The sequence below is a fragment of the Loxodonta africana genome, chromosome 20, assembly GCF_030014295.1.
Source record: "Loxodonta africana isolate mLoxAfr1 chromosome 20, mLoxAfr1.hap2, whole genome shotgun sequence".
In the NCBI taxonomy this organism is placed as follows: Eukaryota; Metazoa; Chordata; class Mammalia; order Proboscidea; family Elephantidae; genus Loxodonta; species Loxodonta africana.
Window position 1 is genome coordinate 70,971,707 of NC_087361.1, and position 26,314 is coordinate 70,998,020.

The window sequence follows — 26,314 nt, forward strand, 5'->3', positions numbered from 1 at the left end:
GAAATGAGATGATATTTGTGAAGTGCCATGGTGCTTGGGGAAGTGTAGTGAGGATGAGTACATACAGGGAGCTCGACAGTGCTCAGTTATCCCCTGAGCCTTCAGCAGGGATCCATCAGGAGCTGGCTGCCTAAGTCAGACCTGTCCAAAGTGGCTAAGGCCATATGTGAGAGTGAACATCGGCTGTCTTATCCAGTGTTGATGGGGTCTGCTGGTTGAACTTTTTTTTGAACAGTTTAATGTGGTTTAGGTGATAGTTTACAGAGCACATTAGTTTCCCATTCAACAATTCATACACAGCTTGTTTCATGACATTGGTTGCTATGCCCTCAGTGTGTCAGCACTCTCCCCACTTCCTTCCTGGGGTCCCCGTTTCCATTAGCCCAGGTTTCCTGCCCCTTTCTGCCTTCTGAACTTTGCTTTTGAGCAAATACTCTCCTTTTAGTCTCATATGGTTTATTGTTCTGGGGAGCACGTTTCTCATGGGTGTTATTGTTCACTTTATAGGCCTGTCCATTGTTTGGCTGAAAGGTGATCTCTGGCAGTGGTTTCAAATTCAAGTTAGAAGGGTATCTAATGGTCATAGTTTTGGGGGTTCCACCAGTCTCTATCAAACCAGTAAGTCTAATCTTTTTATGAATTTGAATGTCGGTCTACATTTTTCTCCCACCCTGTCCAGGACTTTCCTATTGTAATCCCGGTCAGAGTGGTCAGTAGTGGTAGCCGGGCACCATCTAGTTCTTCTGGTCTCAGACTAGTGGAGACTGTGGTTCATGTGGTCCATTAGTCCTTTGGACTAATTGTTTCTTTGGGTCTTTGTTTTTCTTCACTCTTCTTTGCTCCAGATGGGAAGAGGCCAATTGTTGTATCTTAGATGGCCACTTACAAGCTTTTAAGATCCCAGTCACCACTCAAAAATAGGACATAGAACATTGTCTTTATGGACTATGTTATGACTATTGACCTAGATGTCCCCTGAGATCATGGTCCTAAGCTCTCAACTCAGTGTCTTGGTCTCACAAGGTGTTTGGTTTTGGCTAAGAAGTTTTCATAACTGTGCCCCCTGTGTACTCTATTATGTAGATGGATATATTTGTACCACATACAAATACGTATGTAGTAATATCCACTGCCAAACTTATATGCTCGTGGGTGTACTTCCATACACCATCTCGCACTTGTTCAGCTTACATATTAACCTATGTAAACACTTGTAATTTATTGTTTGTTATTACTGTTATTTCAGGATTGTATGTGCAATAGTATTAACTTTGTTGTCTTTTACTCTTGAGTACCTCTTAGTGTCTTCCTTTGCCTTGGTCCTGTTGTGTTGACTGCCCCCATATTGTATATTGTCCTTCCCTTCACCAAAGTTAATACGTGTCTACTACCTAGTTAGTGATTTTCCCTCCCTCCCTCTCCTATCCCTAGTAACCATCAAAGAATGTTTCTTCCTGTGTGTAAACCTTTTATTGAATTTTTATAATTGTTGTCTCATACAGTATTTGTCCTTCTGTGATTGATTTATTTTACTCGGCATAACATCCTCCAAATTTATCCGTGTTGTGAGATGTTTTGCAGGTTCATCATTATTCATTAACATTGCATAGTATTCCATTGTGTGTACATGCCAGTTTGTTTATCCATTCATCTGTTCATGCGCACTTAAGTTGTTTCCGTTTTTTGCTGTTGTGAATAATGCTGCAATGAACGTGGGTGTGCATATGTCTATTCATGTAATGGCTCTTATTTCTCTAGGATATATACCTAGAAGTGAGATTGCTAGATCATACGGTATTTCTATTTCTAGCTTTTTAAGGAAGCGCCATACCATTTTCCACAACGATTGAACTATTTCACATCTGCTGATTAATACATGCAGAGTCTTCTCTTCCCCCATCATCTGCCTTCCTTTCTTGCATCTGAGCAGGTGAAGAAATCTAGACCTGGTCATAGGATAAGAACTGTACAAAAGCATAAAGCAGAGTCTCTTCCTTACCTGGGCTTCCTGGAGACAATTAAGGATTAAGTTGGTTTTCTGATTTTGATAACTGCTTAGGTCTCCGCAGGCACACAGACAAAACAAGCTAATAGGGCTTAAGACATAGAAAGTAGAAATTAATGGATTAGGAGCCTAAGCCTGTTGAGAAAAGCATTAAAAAAAAAATACTGGGCTAAGCCTCAGTGAGGGGGCCAGCTGTATCAGTTTCTGCTGACCTTTGGCTGACAGGCTAAGGCTCAGAGTGGCCAGATCTAACTGCAAATAAACCATAGCTTGCTGGGTCAGTGGTTCTCAATCTTGCTATGGAACATTCCAACTACTACATTTCAAAGAATCTTAGCCAACATAGTCTACCAGCATGTACTCTCCATTAGGCTGAATAAGACAGAATTTTTTTTTCAATAAAATATTTCAAACATAAAAAAGTGAGGCTTCTCCTGAGACCAGAAGAACTAGATGGTGCCCAGCTACCATCAATGACCAGCCTGACAGAGAACACAACAGACAGTCCCTGATGGAGCAGGAGAAAAGTGGGTTACAGAACTCAAATTCTAGTAGAAAGATCAGAATTAATGATCTGAGACTGGAGGAACCCCAGAAGACACGGCCCTCGGACTCTCTGTTAACCCAGAACTAAAACCATTCCTGAAGCCAACTCTTCAGACAAAGATTAGACTGGGATTATAAGGGATAAAATGATACTCACGAAGCGTGTGCTTCTTAATTTCAAGCAGATTAAAAAAAAAAAAATAGTAGATACATGAGACCAAATGGGCAGCTCCTGTCTGGAGGTGAGATGAGAAGGCAGAAAGGGACAGGAGCTGGTTGAATGGACACGGGAAATTCAGGGTGGAAAGGGGGAGTGTGCTGTCACATTACAGGCAGAGAGACTAGGGTCACATAACTGTGTGTGAATAAATTTTTATATGAGAAACTAATTTGAACTGTGAACTTTCACTTAAACATAATCAAAAAATAAATAAAAAGTGAGGCTTCCAGTTCTGTATAAGACAGAATAAGACCCTACAGCTTCTCTCTCCTGCAGATTACAGGTAAAGACTCTGGACAAAATACAAAAAGCAACTACCCGAGGGTCTCGAAAGGCAAACAAAGAAGGTGAATTGTGGTGGGGAGCCAAAACTTGGAGAAGTGATGCATACAGCAAGAGTTTCCTGAGTTTCCCCCCCGCCCCTTTTTTCTCTCATGGCTTTGACCTGACAGCAGGCTCCAATTGCAGAACTGTGTGGTGGGGGCACAGGAGACTAAAACTGTGATAGAAACCCCATCCTTCCAGAAGACAGAGCCAGGAAAAGGGGACTAAAGTGTGTGTGTGGCTGTGAAATCCTCATTTTTTGTTTTTTTCTTCCCCTGTAGCATTTTTTTTCTGAAGGTGGGCCCTAGCTCTGGAGCTATACTTTGGTAGCAGTGCAGGCAAATAAAATTCCAATTGAAACCCCAACTTTCTGGCCAGAGGAACCAGAAAAAGGGGCTCTGAAGGCTAGAGAGTATGAGAGGAATCCTGGGAAGAAGAGAGCTGGAGAAGGCCTCATCTTATTCTGTGTATGAACTGACCATGTCCCAGGCACACCTGAGCTGTTCTTACATGAGACAAACCTGTGGGAACTCTCCATATCATTTTTGTACCTTTTCTGTAAGTCTAAAATAATTTCAAAGTAAAAGTTTTGTTTTGTTTTTTTTTTTAATTTAAAGTGCCAAAAAAAAGAAAAAGAAAGCAGCATGGCTATATTAATATCAGGCCAAGTAGATTTCATAAGGAATATCACCAGTGATAAAGGGAGACATTGCATAATGATGAAAGTATCAATTCACCAAGAAGACGTAACAATCCTAAATGCACATGCAATCTACAATAATACTTGGAGGCTTCAACACTTGTCTCTGAGTGTAACAGATTGAATTGTGTCCCCCCAAAATATGTGCCAACTTGGTTAGGCCATGTGGGGTTGTCCTCCGTTTTGTGATTTTTTCTTACGTATTACAAATCATAATCTCCGCCTGTGGTTAAAGAGGATTAGGGTGGGATGTAACACCCTTGCTCAGGCCACATCCCTGACCCAATGTAAAAGGATTTTCCCTGGGGTGTGGCCTGCACGAGATAAAAGGAAAGGGAAGCAAGCAGAGAGTGGGGGACCTCATACCACCAAGAAAGCAGCACCAGGAGCAGAGCATGTCCTTTAGACACAGGGTCCCTGCTCCTGAGAAGCTCCTTGACCAGGGGAAGTTTGACGACAAGGAATCTTCCTCCAGAGCCGACAGAGAGAGAAAGCCTTCCTCTGGAGCCAACACCCTGAATTTAGACTTGTAACCTACTAGATTGTGAGGGAATAAATTTCTCTTTGTTAAGGCCATCCACTTGTGGTATTTCTGTTATGGCAGCACTAGAGGACTAGGACACTGAGTAATTGATAGCACAAGTAGATGGAAAAGCTGTAAGGACTTAGATGACCTGAACAACACCATCAATCTGCTTGATCGAATTGACATTTTTAGAGCATTCCACCCAATGACAATCGAATACACATTCTTTTCACGTGAAATCTCACAAAATTAGAACACTTTTGGAGAATCATGTCATGAGTCCTTAGCTTGATCTGGAATTGTCAAGACTGGACTTTCCCTTTTGTAGAGAGTACTTCAGGACGCCTGAGACAAACCCGAGTTTCTGTTGTAGACTCCCGTCTTCTGAGTGAAAGTTACCTACAGATCTTGCATTAATTTAGCCAATAAAAGGCTTCCTCTGGTGTGTCTGCCTGGTATCTCCCAGGACACTGGTGACTGCTGCTTTCATGTTTGCTGTGACTTCCAGGAAAGGAAGCATTTCCCCTAACTTAATCTCTAGTCCATAATCTAAATCGGCTTATCAGGAAATCAACAAATGTGCCAGGCCTAGCGACCTTCTTTGAACTCCCTCATTTCTTCTTTTGAAACCCAGATGTGAATGTGCCTGTGTGTGCACGCATCTTTTTACTTTCTGAATCTTACAGCAGGGCTTCAGACACTATCAGACTCCCCTGTCACCAGAGATACTAACTTTTTAGAGTAGACAAAATAATGATCCCCTCAAAGACGTCCATGTCCTAATCTCTAGGGCCAGTAAATTTGTTACCTTACATGGCAAAGGAATTTGCAGATGTGATTAAGTTGAAGATCTTCCGATGGAAAGACTATCCTGGGTTATTGGGGTAGACCCAATGCAATCGCAAGGGCGGATATAAGAGGGAGGCAAGAGGGCCAGAGTCAGAGAGGGGGCATGATGGCAGAAGCAGAGTTTGGAGTGATGTGCTCTGAAGATGGAAGAAGTGGCCACAAGCCAAGGAATGCGGACTGTCTCTAAAAGCTGAAAAAGGCAAGGAAACGGATTCTCTTCTGGAGCCTCTAGTAGGAATGCAGCCTTGCTGACATCTTGATTTTAGCCCTGTGAGATTCATTTCAAACTTCTGACCCCCAGAACTGTAAGATAATAAATCTGAGTTGTTTAAAGCCCCTAAGTTTGTGGCGATTTTTTACAGCAGCAATAGAAAACCAATACAGTAGTCAGATTTGTCAGTCTTTCTTTTTATAGCTTTCTAGGTTTGGATTCATGTTTAGAAAGACCTCTTGCACTCTGAGATTGTAAAACTTTTTCCCATGTCTCTTTTTGGAACTTCCATGGTTTTTAAATTTATTGCTTCAATAGATTTCCTAATTGAAGGAACCAGCCAGAGCTCCACATCTTGCTTTGATGGAATCACAAAAAGGAAACTTGGATGGAGGAACCTTATCCATTTGATCCTTGGGCTAGGGTCTGTGTTTCCATACAGGGATCTGCCAACACAGGTGGGTATGGCCATTTCAGTCTGTCCAGCTGAGATCTGAGACTACAGGCATAGTGCGCTGGGGGAGAGTGAAGGACTGAGGGAGCAATTACTCTTCATGTGGGAAGGGCTGAATTTGATTTGGATTGGAGGTGTGTTTTAGTAATCTAGTGCTGCTATAACCGAAATAACAAAGTGGGTGGCTTTAATGAACAGAAATTTATTTTCTCACAGTTAGGAAGTTAGAAGTCTGAATTCAGATTTTATTTACAAACATAAGCTCATAGAGAGGAATTTCTTTCAAAGTTAAGAATTTAAAGATGGTGACAGCTGAGCAGTCCTTGGGCAACTGCACACATGTGTACCCTTGAAGCCAGCCCTGCCTGGGAGACTGCTTGTGAAGGGTCTCAAGGGCCTTCCCTTGTTCCTGGAGAGTCAAAGGAGTATCTGAGATAGAAGGAAATGGTTGAAGTTTTGACTGTGTTGTCCTATTCTTCTGAAATGTTTCTAACCCTTCAGGGTAGAAATGTACAACCACCTTTCCAGTCTGGAAATGGGTAAGCTGGAGGGGAAGGTTGGCAAAAGGTAATGTTTATTCCCATTTCCCCCTAACTCCAGGTCAGTAGGGCATCCAATTATTGAGTGTTTTAAGACTCACGAAGCTCCTGGGAGTATTTGCAAGGCAGTACAGGCCCTGGGCCTACCGGAAACCCAGGAGTGCTGATCAACCCCAGGATAACTATGAGAGGTTCAGAGAAGGCAGACCCAAGAAGGACAGCAAGTTATGTCTTCCTATCACCCTTCGAGGATGAGGTCTTTATAGAGGGATGGAGGAGACCTAGCAAAACTCTGCGTTTCATGCCACACAGCATTCTGAATGAGGGCATGTCAATATAATACAAGTTTGAAAAATGAATTCAGTATATTTAACTAATCAAAGGATCACAATAATTAGTTATCTTTACATCTACTTCTCATTCCTGATCTTGAAAGAATCTCCTCATGTTTAGCATTATTAGGCAATTGAGATGAGACAGTGACTGCAATTGGGTATTCCATTTAATTCAAAATTTCCTGGCAAGTAAAATGTGAAAATAAAACCATTAGGGGAAAGAAAGAATTACAGTGTTTTTTAAAAACAGTGTTTCATCAGTTTGTTTGTAAAAACTCTTAGAATGAGAAATAAACAAGTTACCTATCTAGTATAAGGTGATCTACAATTTATCAATCACTCTCAATTTGAGAGAATGTATGTAATGTACATATGTAAGGGTAACTAGGCAGGTATATAAATGCTGGTTACTTGTGGGGTGAACTTCAGAGCCCTGTAGTAGCCTGCCTACAAAGACACAGTTACCAGAAGTGGCCGAGCTAGCTCCTGCAACTCTCTCCCTTTACCATCTAAGCACTCACGAGGCCACCTCAGATGGTTCAGACCTCACAGATTCATGCTGGGGCCCTTGCCTAGACACCCTGTTGAGGGGGTGCCACCAAGATGGCCCACGTCCAGTCACCTTCCTCTGGTACTCATTTAACCTTGCCGTGCCTAATAGCGCGTGGCCAGCTGCTTCACAGCCATCCCTCTCTCAGTTCTGGCCCGTTTTCTTCTTTCTCCCCATGCAGCGGGGCATCAGGCACACTGCTTATCGTTGTTATGTGCTGTGGAGCTGATTCCAACTCATAGCGACACTGTAGGACAGAGGAGAGCTGCCCACATAGACTTTATAATCTTTATGGGAGCAGATTGCCAGGCCTTTTCTCCCACAGAGTGGCTGGTGGGTTCAAACCGCTGACCTTTTGGTTAGAAGCTGAGGACTTAACAGTTGAGCTACCAGGGCTCCTCAAGCATTCTGCAGAGGGAGATGATTATCATCTCCCAGGGGAGTTAGTGAAGGAGGAAAGAGCCTGTCTCCGGACTGGCACACTCCCCAAAGGCTAGCTCTGATGGACTCTGTCCTCTTTCGTCCACCAGCAATGGGGTACAGCAGACTGCCCTTGATGGTAGGACTAATTTCCCTTCACTCAGCAAGCCTGGGAGGGTGGGGAGCGGTTGATCTCTAGCAGCTGGTGGCACTCTAAACTCAGAATCTGGGGGATTTTGCACCTTTAGCCCTCAGCTTTAGGCCTTAGCCTAAATTCCAGAAGAGCAGAAAAAAACCTCACTCAACGTCTTATAAGTTCAGGCACTCACACCACATCCTCAGTCATCAATTATCAATAATCTGCCTTTGTCTGGGCCTTGTGCTAGAAGCCAGGGTGAATACCCAAAACCCACTGCTGTGGAGTCAATTCCTGTCTCATAGTGACCCTGTAGGACAAAGTAGAACTGCCCCATAAGGTTTCCAAGGCTGCAAATCTTTACAGAAGCAGACTGCCACATCTTTCTGCCAGAGTGGCTTGTGGGTTTGAACTAGTGACCTCTTGGTTAGCAGCCAAACACTTAACCACTGCACCACAGGGCTCCTCAGAGTGAATAAAAGGAATCAAAATATATTTTTCCAGCTGATGAAGTGATTGCAGATTGATAGAGGAGACTGGGCATACATGTTAACAACAACAACAACAACAAAAACAAATACCCAAAATAGTTACTATGCTTTATGTTGTATCTATTTTGCAGAAGGAACAAAGGCACAGAGTGGCTTTTATTTATTTAAGTGGGATGAACCTAGACTTCTTCACTCCCAGCCTTGTCCATGTTTTATTATTATTATTTTTTTAATTTTGAAATAATCTTAGATGCACAAAAGAGTTGCAAAGGTAGTAGAGAGTCCTGTACACCCTGTTAACATCTTATGTTACCACGGCACACAGTCCTCAAAAACTAAGGAATTAACACTGGTACAGCACTATTAAGGAGCGCTGGAAACCCTGATGGTGTGGTGGACTTGCTACGGCTGTTAACCAAAAGGTTGGCAGTTCAAACCGAACAGCTGCTCCTTGGAAACCCTATAGGGCAGTTCTGCCCTGCCCCTTAGGGTCACAATGAGTTGGAATCAACACTACAGCAACGGATTTCAAGTTGTCCAATTGGTTAAGTGCTTGGCTGCTAGAGGCTGGTGGTTTGAACTCACCCAGGGGCTCTGTGGGATAAAGAACTGGCAATGAAGATTACAGACTAGAAAACCCCACTGGCAGTTCTACTCCGTTACATGGGGTCACTATAAGTTGGAAATCGACTTGACAACACCTAACAACAACCCTATTAATTGAAATATAGACTTCATTTAAATTTCACGAGTTTTTCCACTAATGTCCTTTTCTGTTCCAGAATCCACCTCAGAATACCATGTTGCATTTAGTCGTCATGTCTTCTTTGTTGTTGTTATTGTTAAGTGCCATTGAGTCGGTTCCAACTCATAGCCACCCTACTATGTACAACAGAATGGAACACTGCCTGGTCCTGTGCCATCCTCACAATCCTTGCTATGTTTGAGCTTATTGTTGCAGCCACTGTGTCAATCCATCTCGTTGAACATTTCTATTTTTCGCTGACCCTCTATTTTACAAAGCATTAAGCCCTTTTTCAGAGACTGGCCCCTCCTGATAACATGTCCAAAGTACATGAGATGAAGTCTCACAATCCTCGCTTCCAAGGAGTTTTCTGGCTATACTTCTTCAAGACAGATTTGTTCGTTCTTCTGGCAGTCCGTGGTATATTCAATATTCTTTGTCGATACCACAATTCAAAGGCATCAGTCCTTCTTTGGCCTTCCTTATTCATTGTCCAGCTTTCTCATGCATATGAGGCAATTAAAAATACCACGGCCTAGGTCAGGCGGACCTTAGTTCTCAAAGTGACATCTTTGCCTTTTAACACTTGCAAGAGGTCTTTTGCAGGAGATTTGCCTGATGCGATACATCATTTGATTTCCTGATTGCTGCTTCCATTGGTGTGGATTGTGGATACAAGTAAAATGAAATCCTTGACAACTTCAATCTTTTCTCCATTTATCACGATGGTCCAGTTGTGAGGATTTTTGTTTTCTTTATGTTAAGGTGTAATCCATACTGATCTTCATCAGCAAGTACTTCAAGTCCTCTTCACTTACAGCAAGTTGTGTCATCTGCATATCGCAGGTTGTTAACGAGTCTTCCTCCAATCCTGATGCTGCATGTTTCTTCATGTAGTCGAGCTTCTCGGATTATTTGCTCAGCATACAGATTGAATAAGTATGGTGAAAATACACAACCCTGACACACACCTCTGTTGATTTTGAACCATGTAGCACCCCCTTGTTCTGTTTGAATGACTGTCTCTTTGTCTAAGTACAGGTTCCTCATGAGCACAATTGAGTGTTCTGGAAATCCCATTCTTTGAAGTGTTATCCCTAATTTGTTATGATCCACACAGTCAAATCCTTTTGCATAGTCAATAAAACACAGGTAAACATCTTTCTGGTATTTTCTGCTTTCAGTCAAGATCCATCTGTCATCAGCAGTCACACCTCTTGCTCTGCGTCCACTTCTGAACCTGGCTTGAATTTCTGGCCGCTCCCTGTTGATGTATTGCTATAACCACTTTTGAATGGTCTGCAGCATAATTTTACTTGCATGTGATATTAATGATATTAATATTAACACCATATCTTCCTAATCTCCTCCAGTCTGTGATAGTTTCTTAGTCTCTGTCTTTCATGACCTTTACACTTTTGAAAAGTTCTGGTGGGGTATTCACAGAATGTCATTCACTTCGGGTTTTCTAATTTTTTTTCATGATTAGACTGTGTTATGGATTTTGGCGAAGAATACCACAGAGGTGAAGTGATATCACCATCGACTTATTAGTGGTGATGCTAACCTTGACCACTTGGTGAAGGTGGTGTCCGCCAAGTTTCTCTGCTGTATAGTTACTATTTGTCCCTTTCCATACTCTATTCATTAAAAATGAGTCACTATATCCAGCCACAATCAAGGGAAGGGGACTTAAGCTCCACCTCCTGGAGGGCAAAGTTTCAAAGAATTTGTAGACATGGGTAAAAACCACCACAGTCATGTATAAATATTTTGGAGGACAGTCTTCAAGGTTATGTAGCTCTCTTGTTTCTCCTTAAAATGTTAACCACTAATTGTAGCTTTCATCAGTGGACTTGCCTATAGCAATTATTACTGCGATATTGTAATGGTGATTTCTTCTTCTTTATTTAAATTGTGATACAAATATACATAACAAGACATTTGCCACTTTGACATTTTTTACAGGTACAATTCAGTGACATTAATTACAGTTATCATGTTGCACAACCGTCACCAATATCCGTTTCCAATTTTTTTCATTGCCCTTAACAGAAACTCAGTGCCCCTTCAGCAATAACTTCCCATTTCTTGCTCCCCCTGGTAACCACTGACCAACTTTGTTTCTACGTGTTTGTCTACTATAATATTTCATATAATGGGATCATACGATACTTGTGTTTTTGTGTCTGACATTTCGTTTAGCAGAATGTTTTCAAGGTTCGTCCATGTTGTAGCATGTAACAGAACTTCATTTCTCTTCGTGGCTGAGAAGTTTTCCCTAATGGTAATATTTTTCTACTTCCCTCATCTACATTTATTATTTGAAATTCATCCGTAAGGGAGATTTATCCTTTTCCTCCAATTGATTTATTTATTCCATCATTTATTTATATTGGTATGGACTCATGGATATTTATTTTATTCTTTGGGTAATCAAGAAATATTTTAATTATTTATTTTTATTGCTCGACTTGTTCCAACTTTGCCACTAGAATCTCTTTCCATTGGCTGCTTTTGACACCCCCTCATATTTTTTTCTTTTCTTTTGGTATTTCCTTACTTTGGGGCCCTGCAAGACGCTACAGGCTCATCTTGTATTTTCCGTGCCCCAGCCCTAGAACCAGCCATTTCTCCAAGGAACTCTAATTCCTTTTATTGAAGAATAGTATTTTGAAACCAAGATCTAAGGACTAGGTGTGCTTGTTGCTATGGGGTGTCAGTGCTCCCATGTGCCGTTGGTGCACAGAGATAGAAAATGCACACAAATCTGTATTTATTTCTGTAACGATCTATGTGTATACGTGTTAAAATAAACCTGAGTTCATATTGTATCCCCAGCTCTAATCCAGCATCACACACAGCGTTCATTCTAGCCTTTCCAACTTGCTTATTTGTAACTTCTTTCTCTGACAGTGAGAAACCTGGCTGTGGTTACAGACAATATATTTACCTATTCATTCAACCTTAGTATATGTGTGGCGCCCTGGTGGCACGCCACTTAAGAGTTCGGCTACTAACCAAAAGGTTGGCAGTTTGAATCCACGAGCTGCTCCTTGGAAACTCTGTGGGGGCAGGTCTGCCTTGTCCTGTAGGGCCGCTGTGACATTGAAATCCACTCCACGGCAATGAGGTAGTTAGAGTTAGTATATGTGTGAAGTGGTCTCAGAATTGCTAACCCTACTCCTTTGAGATAAAGATTTTCCACCTAGAATGAAGTATTTGTGTACAGGTTTTGTGTTTTCAACCTTACAGCATCCAGTCAAAACACTGTTTTCGAAAGTTACTTACGTCAGCTCATTTCCTCCCACCACTTTCAGTGAGGTTGTGTCATACGTTTAGAATACAGGTAGATTCATTTGCCACAATTTGCATTCTACCCTGGGTCCTCTGACAATATGACTAATTTTTTTTTAGCTCTAATTCAGGAAAAGTCATTCTTGGTGGTGTCCATTTCTTTGTATTTTGACAAATGCATGGAGTTATGTATCTACTACCACAGTACCATAAGAAACAGGTCTAAAAACAAAAAACCAAACCCACTGCTGTCGAGTTGATTCTGACTCATAGGGACCCTATAGGACAGAGTAGAACTGCCCCATAGGGGTCCCAAGACTGTAATCTTTATGGGAGCAGACTGCCACATCTTTCTCCCTCAGAGCCACTGGTGGGTTTGAACTGCTGACCTTTCAGTTAGCCACTGAACGTTTAACCACTGAGCCATCAGGGCTTCTATACAGGTCTATCACCCCCAAATCCATTGTACAGTCCCTTTGTAGTAAATCCGTCCCCTCCCCCAACCTCTGGCAACATCCCTATAGTTTTGCCTTTTCCAGAATGTCATATCAATGGAATCATACAATAGGTAGACTTTTAGATCCAGCTTCTTTTACTTAGCAAAATGCATTTAAGATTTACCCATGTTGTTAATAACAGGAAAAACAGTATGCAGAGGAAGGGGGAGCATACGGGAATTTTCTGCACAATTTCTCTATAAACCAAAAACTGCTCTAAAAAATAGTCTATTAAAAATAACTTCACCCATGCTGTTGCATGAATCAATGCTTCACTGATTGGAGAATAGTATTTCGAAACCAAGATCTAAATGCTGGGTGTGCTAGTTGCTAGTGAACATCACTGCCACTCTGGTCCCTTGGTACACAGAGCTAGACAAATACACGTACATATAGTAACCCATGCCTGCACACAAATCTGTATTATTTCTGTCATGACCTGTTTATACATATATGCAAGTAAACCTGAGTTCATATCGTATTCCGACTCTAATCCAGAGTGGTATGTACCACAGTTTGTTTATCCACTCACCTGTTTAAAGACATCTGGGTTATTTCTAGTTTTTTGCAATTATGAATAAAGTTGCTGCAAATATTCATGTACCAGCTTTTGTGTGAACATAAGTTTTCATTTCACTTGAGTAATCCATAGTAGTGGAATTGGCTGGGTTATATGCTAAGAGAATGTTTAACTTCATAAGAAACTGACAAACAGCTTTCCTAAGTGGCTGTTACATGCTTCTGATCCACCAGGAATGACTGCGAGTTTCTGTTGTTCAGCATCCTCAGCATTTGGTTGCTTGTACTTTTTTAAAACGGAAGCCTCCTCCCCTTGACTTCTTCCTTCCTGTTGGCTTCTGCCTAGATTACAAAGTAATCTGTACTCTTGCTTTGCAGCTGGGTATTAGTGAAGGTATTGATTTTAGCTGACTTCCTGTTTCCACTGGGCATCAAGGTATGGTCCCATTTCTTATCTTCCACAACAGTCCTATAAGGCAGATTCAGCACACTTTCTCAGGCTGGTATGGCAGATAACAACACTGTGCTTGACAAGAATTCCTATCTGGCTTTCCCTTTTTAGCCTCTTAGTTCCCTACTCACCTCAGCCTCTTTTGAGGCCAACCAAATGAATCCACTGAGATACTAGCGTGGTCATGGGTCATCATTAGACTCTGTGGTGGCTGTGGATCCAGCAGGATAAACCACTTCATGTAGTTTTCTAGCTGGGTGGCTGGATCTTAATTCATCAGGAAGGATCTGTGTGCCTGACCCCTGCTCGGAGTCCCTGCCTCCTAACTTGGCAGCTAGCACATTCTCGTAGTCGTTATCGTCCTCACTTGGCATCTCTTCTCCATGCTTCATCTGGCTGTTCCCACTCTGTAGCAATGGCTGGAAGGCCACGTGATCCTCTAAAACAAGGAAGCTGCCTGACTGCATGACAGACTGAGTGTCGGTCTCCAGAGCATCTGTCCTGTCCTTCACATAGTCTGTGTTTAAGGATGTCACCTCTTCTTCTGCCTGCTGCTGGCTTCTGTTGACATCTGCTGGTGGGACATTTTCATAATCTCTGCAGCACCGAAAAGTTTTCCAGGGCTGCTCCTGCTGGGTGGCCCCAAGATCTAATTCTGACATGTTGACGTAGTCATTTGAGGTCTGAGAAGAACTATCCTCATCACTGAGTTGGTCACTGCTCTCAGTTCCTGGAGACCAAAATCTGGTGCAGCCACTGGCATCCCCATAGCCCACATCTCTTTTCTCAGTAAAGTCCAGCTCCTGTGCACTTGGGAGGACAAAGAGATTTCTGGGGGAGCTGGAACCTAGATCCTCAGCCATCTCTTCTGCTCTGGGCACGTTGACATAATCCCTTGAATCCTCTGAAGAAATGCTCAGGTCATCTCTGGAAGCTCTGACATTGATGTAGTGTGCTGAGGGCGTCAAGGTCTTACACATCTGGGGTACCATAGTGTTGTCATAGACACCCACCGGAAACCCCACGTCACAGGTGTGGGCTTCATGCACCTGGAGGGCATTGCCTGCTTGTGAGAGCTGTGGGGAAGAAGAGAAGGCCAGTGATAGGATGGAAGAGAGAATTATGGACAAAGCTTTTCTTCTCCCCTGCCCAATATCTTTTTTCCCCATGAAGAAAGAAGCTTTAGAGGGGCCTTAAATTGCAAGGCTTTAGATGCCAAGTAGGTATTAGGGAAGTGAGCAGGGTTTAAGAAAAGCAATAGTAAAATCATGATGAAAAATTGTAGTAAGGGTGTTCAGTGGGCAGCAGGAGGGCAGTATTATAAACTGGAGAAAGTTGGCCCCCTTAGAGCGCACTGAGAGGCAACATAGCATAGTGGAGAAAAGTACAGGCTTAGGTTCGAACTGAGGGGTTCAAGTCCCAGCCTCACCACTTATTGATGAAAGAGTTTGGGCAAGTTACCTAATCTCTTAACCAAATGCATGGAGTCATAGTTTTCTAATTTGTAAGGTGGGGATAATCATAATATTGACATCATAAGGTTTTTGTGGAAAGAAAATGGATTACTAGTGTTATGGATTGAATTTTGTTCCCTCAAAATGTGTGCTGTGAATCCTAACCCCTAAATCTGTGGTTATAATTCCATTTGGGAATGGGTTTTATCTGTTGTGTTAATGAGGGAGGATTAGCGTACGGAGTGTCTTAAGTCAATCTCTTTTGAAATATGGAAGAGATTAAACAAGTGAGAGGGGCAGAGATGGGAGCAGATAGACACTGAGCCACATGAAGATTGCCCAGGAGAAGCCCAGAAGAGATAAGGACCTTCCTCCGGAGCTGACAGACAGAGATACCCTTCCCCTAGAGCCAACACCCTGAATTCAGACTTCTGGCCTAGTAAACCGTGAGAAAATAAATTTCTGTTTGTTAAAGCCACTCACTTGTGGTACTTCTGTCATAGCAGCACTAGATAACTAAGATTTTGGTACCGGAAGAGTGAGGTACTGCTCTATGAGATAACTAAAATGTGGAAGTGGTTTAGAATTGAGTAATGGGTAAAGGCTGGAAGAGTTTCAAGGTGCCTAAGAGTAAAAGGGAAACCCTGGTGGCGTAGTGCTTAAGTGCTACTGCTTCTAATCAAAAGGTTGACAGTTCAAATCCACCAGGTGCTCCCTGGAAACTCTATGGGGCAGTTCTACTCTGTCTTTTAGGGTCACTATGAGTGAGAATTGACTTGGTGGCAGTGGGTACGGTAAGAGTAAAAGCCTTAGATTGCCTTGAAGAGACTGTTGGTAGAATTATAGACGTCAAAGGAAATTCTGGTGAGGGCTCAGAAGGAAGTGAGGAGAGCTATAGAGAAACTCTCTGTCATCTTAAAGAATACAGTTGTCAGCTCTCCATATCCATGAGTTCCACATCTGTGGATTCAACCAACCATGCATCAAAAATATTCAGGAAAAAAAAAAAAGTTCCAAAAAACAAAATTTGTATTTGCCACGTGGTTTGCACTATACCGAATCCACGTGAATGAAATGATGTCTAGGCATACCTTGCTGTTAACCCAAAAAACCTGTGCTGTCGAGTCGATTCCAACTCATAGTGACCCTATAGGACAGAGTGGAACTGCCCCATAGAGTTTCCAAGGAGTGCCTGGAAGATTTGAACTGCCAAACTTTAGGTTAGCAGCTGTAGCACTTAACCACTACACCACCAGGGTTTGTAGCCTCTCACAATTTCACAGACCCTCAGTCACTCTCTAGCACTTGTTCGAGCATTATCCACTTTGAATCTTGTCATTATTCCCTAAACAATACAGTATTGTATAACAACTTTTACACAGCATTTATATTGTATTAGGTATTATAAGTAATATAGAGATGATTTAAGGTATATGGGAGGATGTGTGTAGAATATATGCAAATACTATGCCATTTTATATAAGGAACTTGAGAATCCTTGGATTTTGGTATCTCCTTGGGGTCCTGGAACCAATCCCATGCAGATACTGAGGAATGACTGTACATATGGCACCAGCAACAGAATGTTGCTAGAAATGTGGATGTTAAATATGCTTCTAGTGAGGCTTTAAAAGAAAATGATGAACATGTGATTGACAATAGAAGAAGGGTGATGCTTTTTATGTAGTGGCAAAGAACTTGTCTGAATTATGTTCAAATATTTGTTGGAAGGTAGCATTTATAAGGATGAACTTGGATATCTGGCTGATGAGATTTCTAATCAAGGTCTTAAAGGGGTCACATGGCTTCCCCTTGCCACTTATACTAAAATGCAGGATGAAAACAGAACTTAAAGATTTGGAAAATCCTATTGTACAAACTAAGGACATGTGTCCTAGAATGTTCACCAAAGACATGGCTACACAATCTGTTGTTAAAGAGATTAAGCTGTGATTGATGGATCTAACCAACTACCACAGCAGAAAGCCCATCAGCTTAGACTGAAGGGGACAGAGAAAGAACGAAAGGAGAGAATTCCGTCTGGCTCTTGGAATTCTATAGGCAGGAAACAGGCCAAAGGAGCTACATCTGTTGTCTTCTGAGGAAAGAAAAGAACCGTCCCTGGAGTAGCTTGGAAATCAGCAGAACTGTTGGGAGGAACATGGGAAGCAGGGCCTTCTCAGTTTCAAAGGGTGGGGCCATTGTCTTCTGGATCTGAAAGGGTGGGGCCACAGTCTCCTATGTTTCAGAGTCAGATCTTAGCTAACTTGGTTCCAGAGTGTGGGACTGCTGTTAGGGTATGCCAGGGGATGGGGCTGCCACCCAAAACTGAGGGAGTGGGGCTGCTGTGCCCAAAGGGCAGAAGAACAGGGCCTGCTGTAGCCAAGGAGGTGAGGTTGCCACTCAGATAGACTAGGAGAATGGTGCTACCCAAAGGTGAGGGAGTGGAGTTGCCATCCCAGTGGGCCTGCCTGGAAGGCAGAGCTGAAGCCCAGTGTCAAGAAACCTCTGCCCAGAATCCAGCCAGCATGGGCAACATCCAGAGTCTGAACAGCAGGGCCATTGCCCAGATGGTCTTAGATAAGAAAGGATTTATATATATATAAAAAAAAATACATATATGATTATTTTCAAGCCTTGAGAACTAATATAGTTAGTTCTGCTGGGTTTTGAACTTAGTGCTTCTTATTCCTTCTTTGTCCCCAATTTCTCCCATTTGTAATGGAAATGTCTACCTTGTGCCTGTTCTGCCATGGTACTTTAGAAGTAGATAACTTGTGTTCTAGATTCCACAGGTTCACAGATGAAGAGGAATTTTGCCCCAGGATGGAATATGCCCAAAGTCTCACCCATATTTGATTTAAACACTTCAGAAGATGAGATTTTGAAACTGGAGTTGATTTAAGACTTTTGTGATAATGTGATGGGGTGAACGTATTTTGCATGTGGCAAGGACATGAATTTTGGGGGGTCAAAGTGTGGAATGTTATGGATTGAATTGTGTCCCCACAAATATGTGTTGTAAATCCTAACCCCTGTATCTGTGGTTATAATCCCATTTGAAAATGGATTTTCTTTGCTGTATTAATGAGGTAAGATTAGTGCAGAGTGTGTTTTAAATCAATCTCTTTTGAGATATGAAAGAGTTTGAACAAGCGAGCAAGAGGAGCAGAGATGAAGGAAGATAGATCCGAGCCACATGAAGATCGTGCAGGAGCAGAAGCTCAGAAGAGACAAGGAGCTTCTCCCAGAGTCAACAGAGAAAGAAAGCCTTCCCCTGGAGTTGGCACTCTGCGTTTGGACTTCTAGCTTCCTAAACTGTGAGAAAATAAATTTCTGTTTGTTAAAGCCACCCACTTGTGGTATTTCTGCTGCAGGAGCGCTAGATAACTAAGACGACTAGTGTTTAGAATAGCTCTTGGTACATAAAAAACACTAAAAAGGCTTGCCATTATTATTAAAGGGGCAGCTGACACAAGGACTCAGTTGATTATTGACAGTTAGGGGTGCTGGCTTGATATTTTCAGAACTTCTGAGTTTTCAAGAAAAGTTGGAAATCTGGACTTTCAATGTGAAATCTCTTCATTTTTAAATGTTGGCAACGGATTTCAAACGTTCCTAAAATCCTATGAAGTCCAAATCAAATATCTTTAGGGGCTTAGGTCACTTTGGGACATAAAGTCTAAATGCAAAATCCACTCAGGTCCCACCCACACCCTGGAATGAGCTTTGCAAACGGAGTTTACTCTTCCCTGCTCTCATCAGCCCCAGGAAGTCTGAACAGGCCGCAGCAGAACCCATGCAGTGGGAGGCTGGGAGGAGGAGGAAACAAAAGCATCGACTTTGTGGAGGTGGCTGCATAGTAATTGACCCTACACCTCTGGGTAATGAGAGGTTGGATAATGAACAAAATCAGCAAGAGCAGCAGCATCACTACTTACCTGGGGATGACCACAAAACAGAAGACCTGTTCCTTAACAAATAAACACAAACTTATCTCTGAAAATGAGCACCCTGCTCTTCAAAGTTGCTCTCTGTGGTATGTGGTGCCTCCTTACAGAATTATTGCTGGGCTCTTCCCTAGAAGCTGCGTTTAGAGCCAGATCATACGACACATGGGGTTGTATTTATTAATTGTAATTCTCCCTTTGTAGCCTCAGAGAATGAATAAGGAGGCTTGGTAGCACAATGGTTAAGCACTGGGCTGCTAACTGAAAGTGGCTCCCGTGGAGAGACAACTGGTGATCTCTTCCCAGAAAGATCTAGAAAATCCTATGGGGCCATTCTACTTTGTCACATGTGGTCACTACGAGGTGAAATTGACTTGAGGGCATCTAACAACAACAGTAACAACCTCGAAGAACAGCCCCATTTGATCGAACACTTTATACCTCAGCTGCAGTACTGAATGGCTTATGAATATTTCTGCTACTGAGGATAATTGAAACCATATGACACAGGCCCTAGAAATAATTCTCAAAGCAGGGCTTAAATATCTTTGGAGCACCAACAACATTGTTAGAATATTTGTGTACCTTCCTGAGGTGATTACTTTGAAGGAGTCAACGCTCATTTGGATAAGCAAGTTACCATGTCTCTCTTAAAACAATCCATTTCAGTTCTAACATCATGTCACGGAAAAGATGTGCCCCGGTGCCTTTCTAAACTCTCAGGCACTTGCTCTTATCTTTCTTAATTTTCCTCTTCGGGCAGTAGGGAGGTCTTGAGGCTAGTCCTTCCGATTTATTAATAGGGCTGCAGGGTGAGTGCCAAAGTCACGTGGCTTGTTTGCAGTGAAACAAGATCCGAGACCAGAACTCTTTCACTTCAGTTTTTCTGCCAGGGACCTGTCATTTCTCATAAGGGGTTTGGCTCTTACCACATGCTCAGGGGTAGGGCTGTCAGGATTTCTGGAGAGAAGGCTCTCAGTACTGAAAATGCGAATACTCCTTGACTGACATCTCCCTGAAAGGACAGAGAACACCTGAAGATAGTTAGTGAATCCTTCAAGGGCTTCATCTTGACAATCCCCACATTGTGGGTGAAACTGGGTTGTGAGGTACCTCGTACCTCCAGTCTTGGCCTGCTATTCTGTTGTCAGAGGGTCAGAGTACTAGTACTCTCCTCAGTGCTGGTGGAACCAGAGGACACTAGCACAGGGCTGGGGAGGCTGCAAGGAGGCTTCTGGGCAGTACCCTCCCTGCCGGTGGCCATGTTCTCCTCTGTGTACCTTACTCTCCTAGATATTCCTTTTTCTCTGCTATCTTAATATCCAGACAAAACAAAACCCCAAACCCAGACCAGTCTCCTTCTTCAGAGCTCTCCAGGCTCCTCAGTGGAGCTGTGTCTTGCCGCCCATCTATCCCATTCTGTCTAGGCCATTCTCTTTGGTGCTCTCTGAGGGGCAGATAGGTCTGAAAGCTTGGAGGAAGTTGCTTCTAGTGTGAGAGGTGTGTCCTGGCAGCAGAAGTTTAGTATATCTGGACTCCATGCATTAGGGGCAAGAACCTACCTGGGTCTTCTTGCCTCCGAGGCAAGAAGTCATAAATGTTTTTGGATCTTTGCCTACACTGAGGCAGGGTCAGCAAGGGCATGGCAGTAACTCGAAGGTAAGGAAGTGGGCCTGCAAGGCAATGAGAGAAACAGGGGTCACGATAGGGTCAGCTGCATGGAATGAGGACTCTTGGGAACGGAGTGTTCCCTGGAAATATTCCCCACTCTCACTATCTATCATAAAAAAATACATTTTCAGACTTGAAAAGTCCTATTTGAGCTAGACAAATAGGGGACTCGGAGAACAGAAGCAGGAAGAGACAAATATGGCACGAGGTAATCGGCCAATGTCTTCCAAAATTGAACTCAAATCGGCACGAGGCATTTGGAAGTCACTGCTCAGGATCTTGAGGGAGACAGTGACCTGAGTGTGGGATAAGAACAGAGGACTCCTCATTGCAATAGTTCATCCCTGGAAAACAACCTGGTGTGAGAGATTTAAAAAACAATTGCTGTGGAGTTGATTCCAGCTCATGGCGACGCCGTGTGTCAGAGCGGAACTATGCCCCACAGGGCTTTCGGTGGTTGATTTTTTTGGAAGTAGATCGCCAGGACTTTCTTCGAAGGAGCCTCTGAGCGGACTGGAACCTCTAACCTCTTGGTTAGCAGCTGAGGGCTTTAACCGTTTGCTCCACCTAGGGACACTCAGTATGAGGGAGTAGGTAGCCCAAACAGGATTTTAAATGCCAGGCTCAATTACGAACCCTAGTGTGACTTGATTTTGGAACAAAGGACTTACACTTCCTTTTATTCCAGTTCCACAGGATGCAGAGAACCACGGTGACCAGGAGGGTGGCAAGGAGCCCCGCAAACACAGAGAAGATGCTGGTGCTCTGGTCTTTATCCCTAGGAGGAAAACCAAGTGAGTGGGAGGTAGGAGAAGACGCTTCTTCCAGGAGTTAGAGCCCCGAGGATTTGGAACAGGGCCCCCCCAAGAAGGGGAAAGCCAAGCTAGGGCATCTGCCTAGTGACTTTGAGAATAGGGGAATGGCACAAGAGGGAAAAGGCCCTTTGAATGCCTACTGTGAGCCAGGGGCCGGACATCAACCTTATTTAATCTTTATAACAACCTCCTGTCTCTCTTTGTGGCCAAGGAACCAGAGATTTAGGCTCAAAAAGTTAAAATAACTTGTCAAAGATCACTCAGCTAGGAAGTAAGATGGAATGTGACTCTAGCTCTGTTTGGGGCCAGAGATCATGCTCTTTCCACTCCACCACGTTGAACTCCATACCTGTAAAGTCAAGTCCATCTGCCCTTGCTTCCCTTCTTTCCCCCTGCTGGGCTTCCTGGCTTTCACTGAGAAAAGGCTTACCCAGTTCGTAATCAGGGAGTGGCTGGGTGGCAGAGTTCGGCTTGCATGAACCTTAGTAACCCCACAGCGCTAAGTTGTGGAGCTGGTCTCCAGGCAACACTCTGCTGTTGTGTGGTATTTAACCAATGCAGCTGCCCAGGACCAGTTCTGTGCCACCTTGCAACTAGTAGGCAGGGTTGGAGTTGCTGCTTTGCTTTGGTTGTGAAAGGCATTCAAATTACACCCCCAGGAGGCTGTGCCTACGGGAACAGGAAGCAGTCAAGCGAGGTTGCAGCAGAATGTAGTAGCTGCCCTGCTACCCCCAAGATAAGCCAGGTCATCTGCCAGGGAACCTCTGTGAGGGTTTCTGTCCTCCTGAGATTTGGGTTTGTTTATCCAACTTTCTACTTGACATTTCCACTACACTGCCTAACACCCATCGCAAACCAAATATGTCCCAAACAGAAATTCTGTTCTCCCTGAAGAAACCTGCTCTTCCTCTGGTACTTCCCATCAGCAAGTGGCTCAAAGCCTCATGGCCATCCTTGCCTGCTCTTTTTTTTTTTTTCCTTATGCCCCACTTCCAGCCTATCAGCAAATTCCATGTGCTCTAACCTGGGCATCTATCTATCCCAAATCCAACCGCCTCTTGTCCTCTCCTGTGCTACTGCCCTGGTTCAAGCTGCCATGACTTTCACGTGGGCTCTTCAATAAAAAAAAAATTCAATAGCCCTCCCTAATCGGCCTCCTTGCTTTCACACTTGCTCCACCCTGCTTTCTTCATACATGAACCCGCGTGATCCTTCTAAACAGTCCATCAGAGTCACTCCCTAATTGTGAGTTGGGTAATCCTCCTTGGCTTGCAACTGTCATGCTTCCCATCACACTTGGGATAAAATCCATAGTTCCTACCTCAAGAGGACATTAAGGCACCATATTATTTGGTCTCTGCCTACCTTCTGACCTCATTTCTTACCACTTTCCCTCTGACCCCTGCACTTCAGTCACCAGGACGCCTTGCTGTCCCTTGCTCATGCCAAGCGTGGCCCCATCTCAGACCTGCCACTTTCCCTGCCAGGAACTGTCCCCTCCCAGCACCTGCATGGCTCTGTCTCTCATAGCATTCTGGAATCTTCTGAAATGCTACCTCCTCAGGCAGGTCTTCCCTGACCACTCCTTACTCTCAGTCTCCTAGCCCTGCTCTGCAAAGCACCACCATAACAAAACCCTATCAATTTAAGAACAAACCAACCACCAAACCACAGCACTTATGACTGACTGATATTATACGTTCCTTTGTTTATCATCTGCCTCAGCCCTCTTGACTGTAAGCCTCAGGAGGTCAGGGACCTGTCTATCCTGTTTACTTGGTGCTGGAACAGTGTCTGATACTTAGTAGTGGCCTGATGAATATTTGTTAACTGAATGAGTGAATTAGTAAACACGTGAATGAATAAAGGAAATGGGAGTGGCGCTGCAGGGTTCTGACAACTTCTATGAATTCATTCTCCGTCAATGTCCATGTACTTGTTGGTCACGGTGGTATATTTCAAAACTATGACAGTTTTGAAATTTATGTTATTGGATTGTACTGTTCTCACAACGCTGAAGTTTATACCTACCAGTATCACCAAAGTTTCAACTGCTGCTGGACTTTTTATTTTTGTTTGGATGAGATTGAAAGCTATAGCAGTAAAATTTACATACATCGTGCGCTCTGTGAGATTTTACGTCCTGAAGACTTATCTTTATTATATCTGCTGTTACATTTTGCATCCATGGCAAGTTATTAAGACCTAAAAAACATCCCTGGGAAATGCGAGCCTTTTGTTTTCATCATGATGGGATCTAGTGTTTTTGAAGAGTCACTGGTGGGACCTGAGATAGGATAGAATGAGGCTGGTGATCAAGGCCCCAGAGGGGCGGGAAATACAACCAGACTGGCAGCTAGCTCTCAGAAAATTCTGTCTTCACAGCTTTTCCTCTCCCCTAGCAACTTCCGTCTCTTCTGAACACCTATTCCTTTCCTCCCAGCATCCCTGAGAAAACTTCTCTGAGCCTAGAGTGTGGTGGTCTTAGTGGACCTCAGCCTGGTTGTAAGGGATGGCAGTACCACTGTGCCAGAGGCCCCCCAGGCAGGCCAGGATGCTCTGTCTAAATCTGAGGATGGTGGGGCACACCACCCGAGTCACTCACCTGTCCAGGCTGCCAGAAGTTTCCCGCGGAATGCTGGCCTCCCAGGTCCTCTCTCCAATTTCCGAAAGGGTCGGGGTGACATGATTCATCATCTCATGGACCCCTGCCATGTTTCCAAAGTTTGTCTTCTCCTCCTAAGCCTTCTCTTGGTCATAATCAGCTAGCCAGCATACCTGTCACTTTTCCTGGCTCTTCCTAAATTGCTGACTCCTGGGAGAAAAGGCAAATTGGTTTGTACTTTGCATATAATCATGTGTGATATAGACAATTTATTAGTATATAACGTTACAGAGCTCGAGAAATCCTTCTGGTCTGCATGTCTTCCAAATATTCCCTAACTCATACCTTTTTACTCTTAAGATTGCTTGTTCTTCAATGTTTAATCACTTTAGTCCCTTAGAAACAAAAGTCTTTTAGTTTTTATTTCGTTCATTCTAAAGCTCCCAATCTTTCTTTTTAGAACCTTCTTTCCCCCCGACAGACTCCCTACCTTGTCCCTGCCCCTAAAATGTCAGGCTGAATTGGCCCAACGCACAAAAATCACAGGTTGGTTCTACCTGGATGTGGCTACAATGCCCAGTGCGGGAGGTGAGATCTCGTCCTGGTGCGGTCCTACCAAGGGAGGCAGCTCAGGGGCGATTCATGGTCTCCGTCTTCTGGGGGGAGCCCGAGTGGCACACAGAGCAGGAGACTGCCAAGAGGCCCAGGAGAGGCTCGGTAAGAAGCTCATCTTCAACACCCCACGCCCCGGAGAGAAAAGAGCAAACCAGTTTGCCAGAATGGAAACAGAGAGTCAGTCACAGGAAACGATGCCACCAATGTGCTAATGAAACATGGGGAACAGGAAATGCTGCTCAGCTCTTAATAAGATAGCAGAAAACACATCTTCAACCCACTGGTCTCCCAGTCTGTCGGGTGTTCTGTGGTCTGCTGTGAGAGTGATTAAAAATAAGGCACGGTACCAGGGGGGCTTTGTGATTGCTCCCCCTGGGCTTCTGAGACTCAGTTTTTGAAGTCTCCAGGTTACATTTTGAACACTGGAGGGTATTTTTTAGAAACAAATGCAGATTTCTGGCACCTTCTTCTGATTCAGTGGGTGGAGGATGCAGGGGGTGGGTAACTAAGTGTTTTTTTAAATAGATCATTCCCAGGTGACTTTGATGCCGATGGCCTGTGTTTCACATTTTTGAGAACCTCTGCTCTGGGTATTACCCTAGGAATGGAGCTGATGCTGGGTTCACAGGGCCCCTGGAGGCCCTTCCTTGCACTCCTGGCTCCTGAAGGCTACCCTCAGTGACTCCTGCCTGCTGTACCTCCTGTTTTCCAGGCCTTCAGGTAAGATCAACCACAGGCCTGCTTATTGAGCACCTGCTTCAGAAGCTGCGTTGTTTATCTCATGTGTCTGCCAAAAGTGTCCCAAGCTTCAAAGGTGGTTCAAAATCTCTAACTCCGTTCCTCTCATCCCCCTACCAATCTCATGAAATTCTCTTTGCCTCTTGGAAGAGTCCGAAGTGAAGGGGCCACTAAGACTATTGTGAGGGTGTAAAAAAAGGAAATGAAGTCTCACAAGGAAATGGCATCTCAGATGGATGTTGTTGTTGTAGATAGGTGCCGTCGAGTCGGTTCTGGCTCACAGCAACCTTATGTAAAACAGAAGAAACAGTGTCCATCCTCACAATTGTTGTTATGCTTGAGCACATTGCTGCAGCCACTGTGTCAATCTACCTCACTGAGGATCTTCCTCTTTTTCGCTGACCCTCTGCTTTACCAAGCATTATGTCCTTCTCCAGGGGCTGATTCTTCCTCATATGTCCAAAGTATGTGAGATGAAGTCGTGCCATCCTTGGTAAGGAGCATTCTGGCTGTACTTCTTCCATGACAGATTTAATTGTTCTTCTGGCAGTCCATGGTATATTCAATATTTTTCACCAACACCATAATTCAAAGGCATCAGTTCTTCTTTGGTTTTTCTTATTCATTGTCCAGCTTTTGCATGCATGAGGC

At 43.6% G+C, this 26,314-nt stretch overlaps 1 protein-coding gene across 1 annotated transcript; it reads right to left on the reverse strand.

Moving 5' to 3' along the window:
• Positions 1–1,437: 1,437 nt before the first annotated feature.
• On the reverse strand, positions 1,438–25,110 carry LAX1 (lymphocyte transmembrane adaptor 1). Its single transcript, XM_003410112.3, has 6 exons — positions 24,868–25,110; positions 24,311–24,520; positions 21,562–21,668; positions 20,782–20,892; positions 20,149–20,234; positions 1,438–14,891 (listed from the first exon to the last, which is right to left on the reverse strand). Exons 2-6 carry the CDS (start codon positions 24,418–24,420, stop codon positions 13,998–14,000), a joined length of 1,308 nt encoding a protein of 435 aa, XP_003410160.2. The 5' UTR covers positions 24,421–24,520; positions 24,868–25,110; the 3' UTR covers positions 1,438–13,997.
• Positions 25,111–26,314: the final 1,204 nt, after the last annotated feature.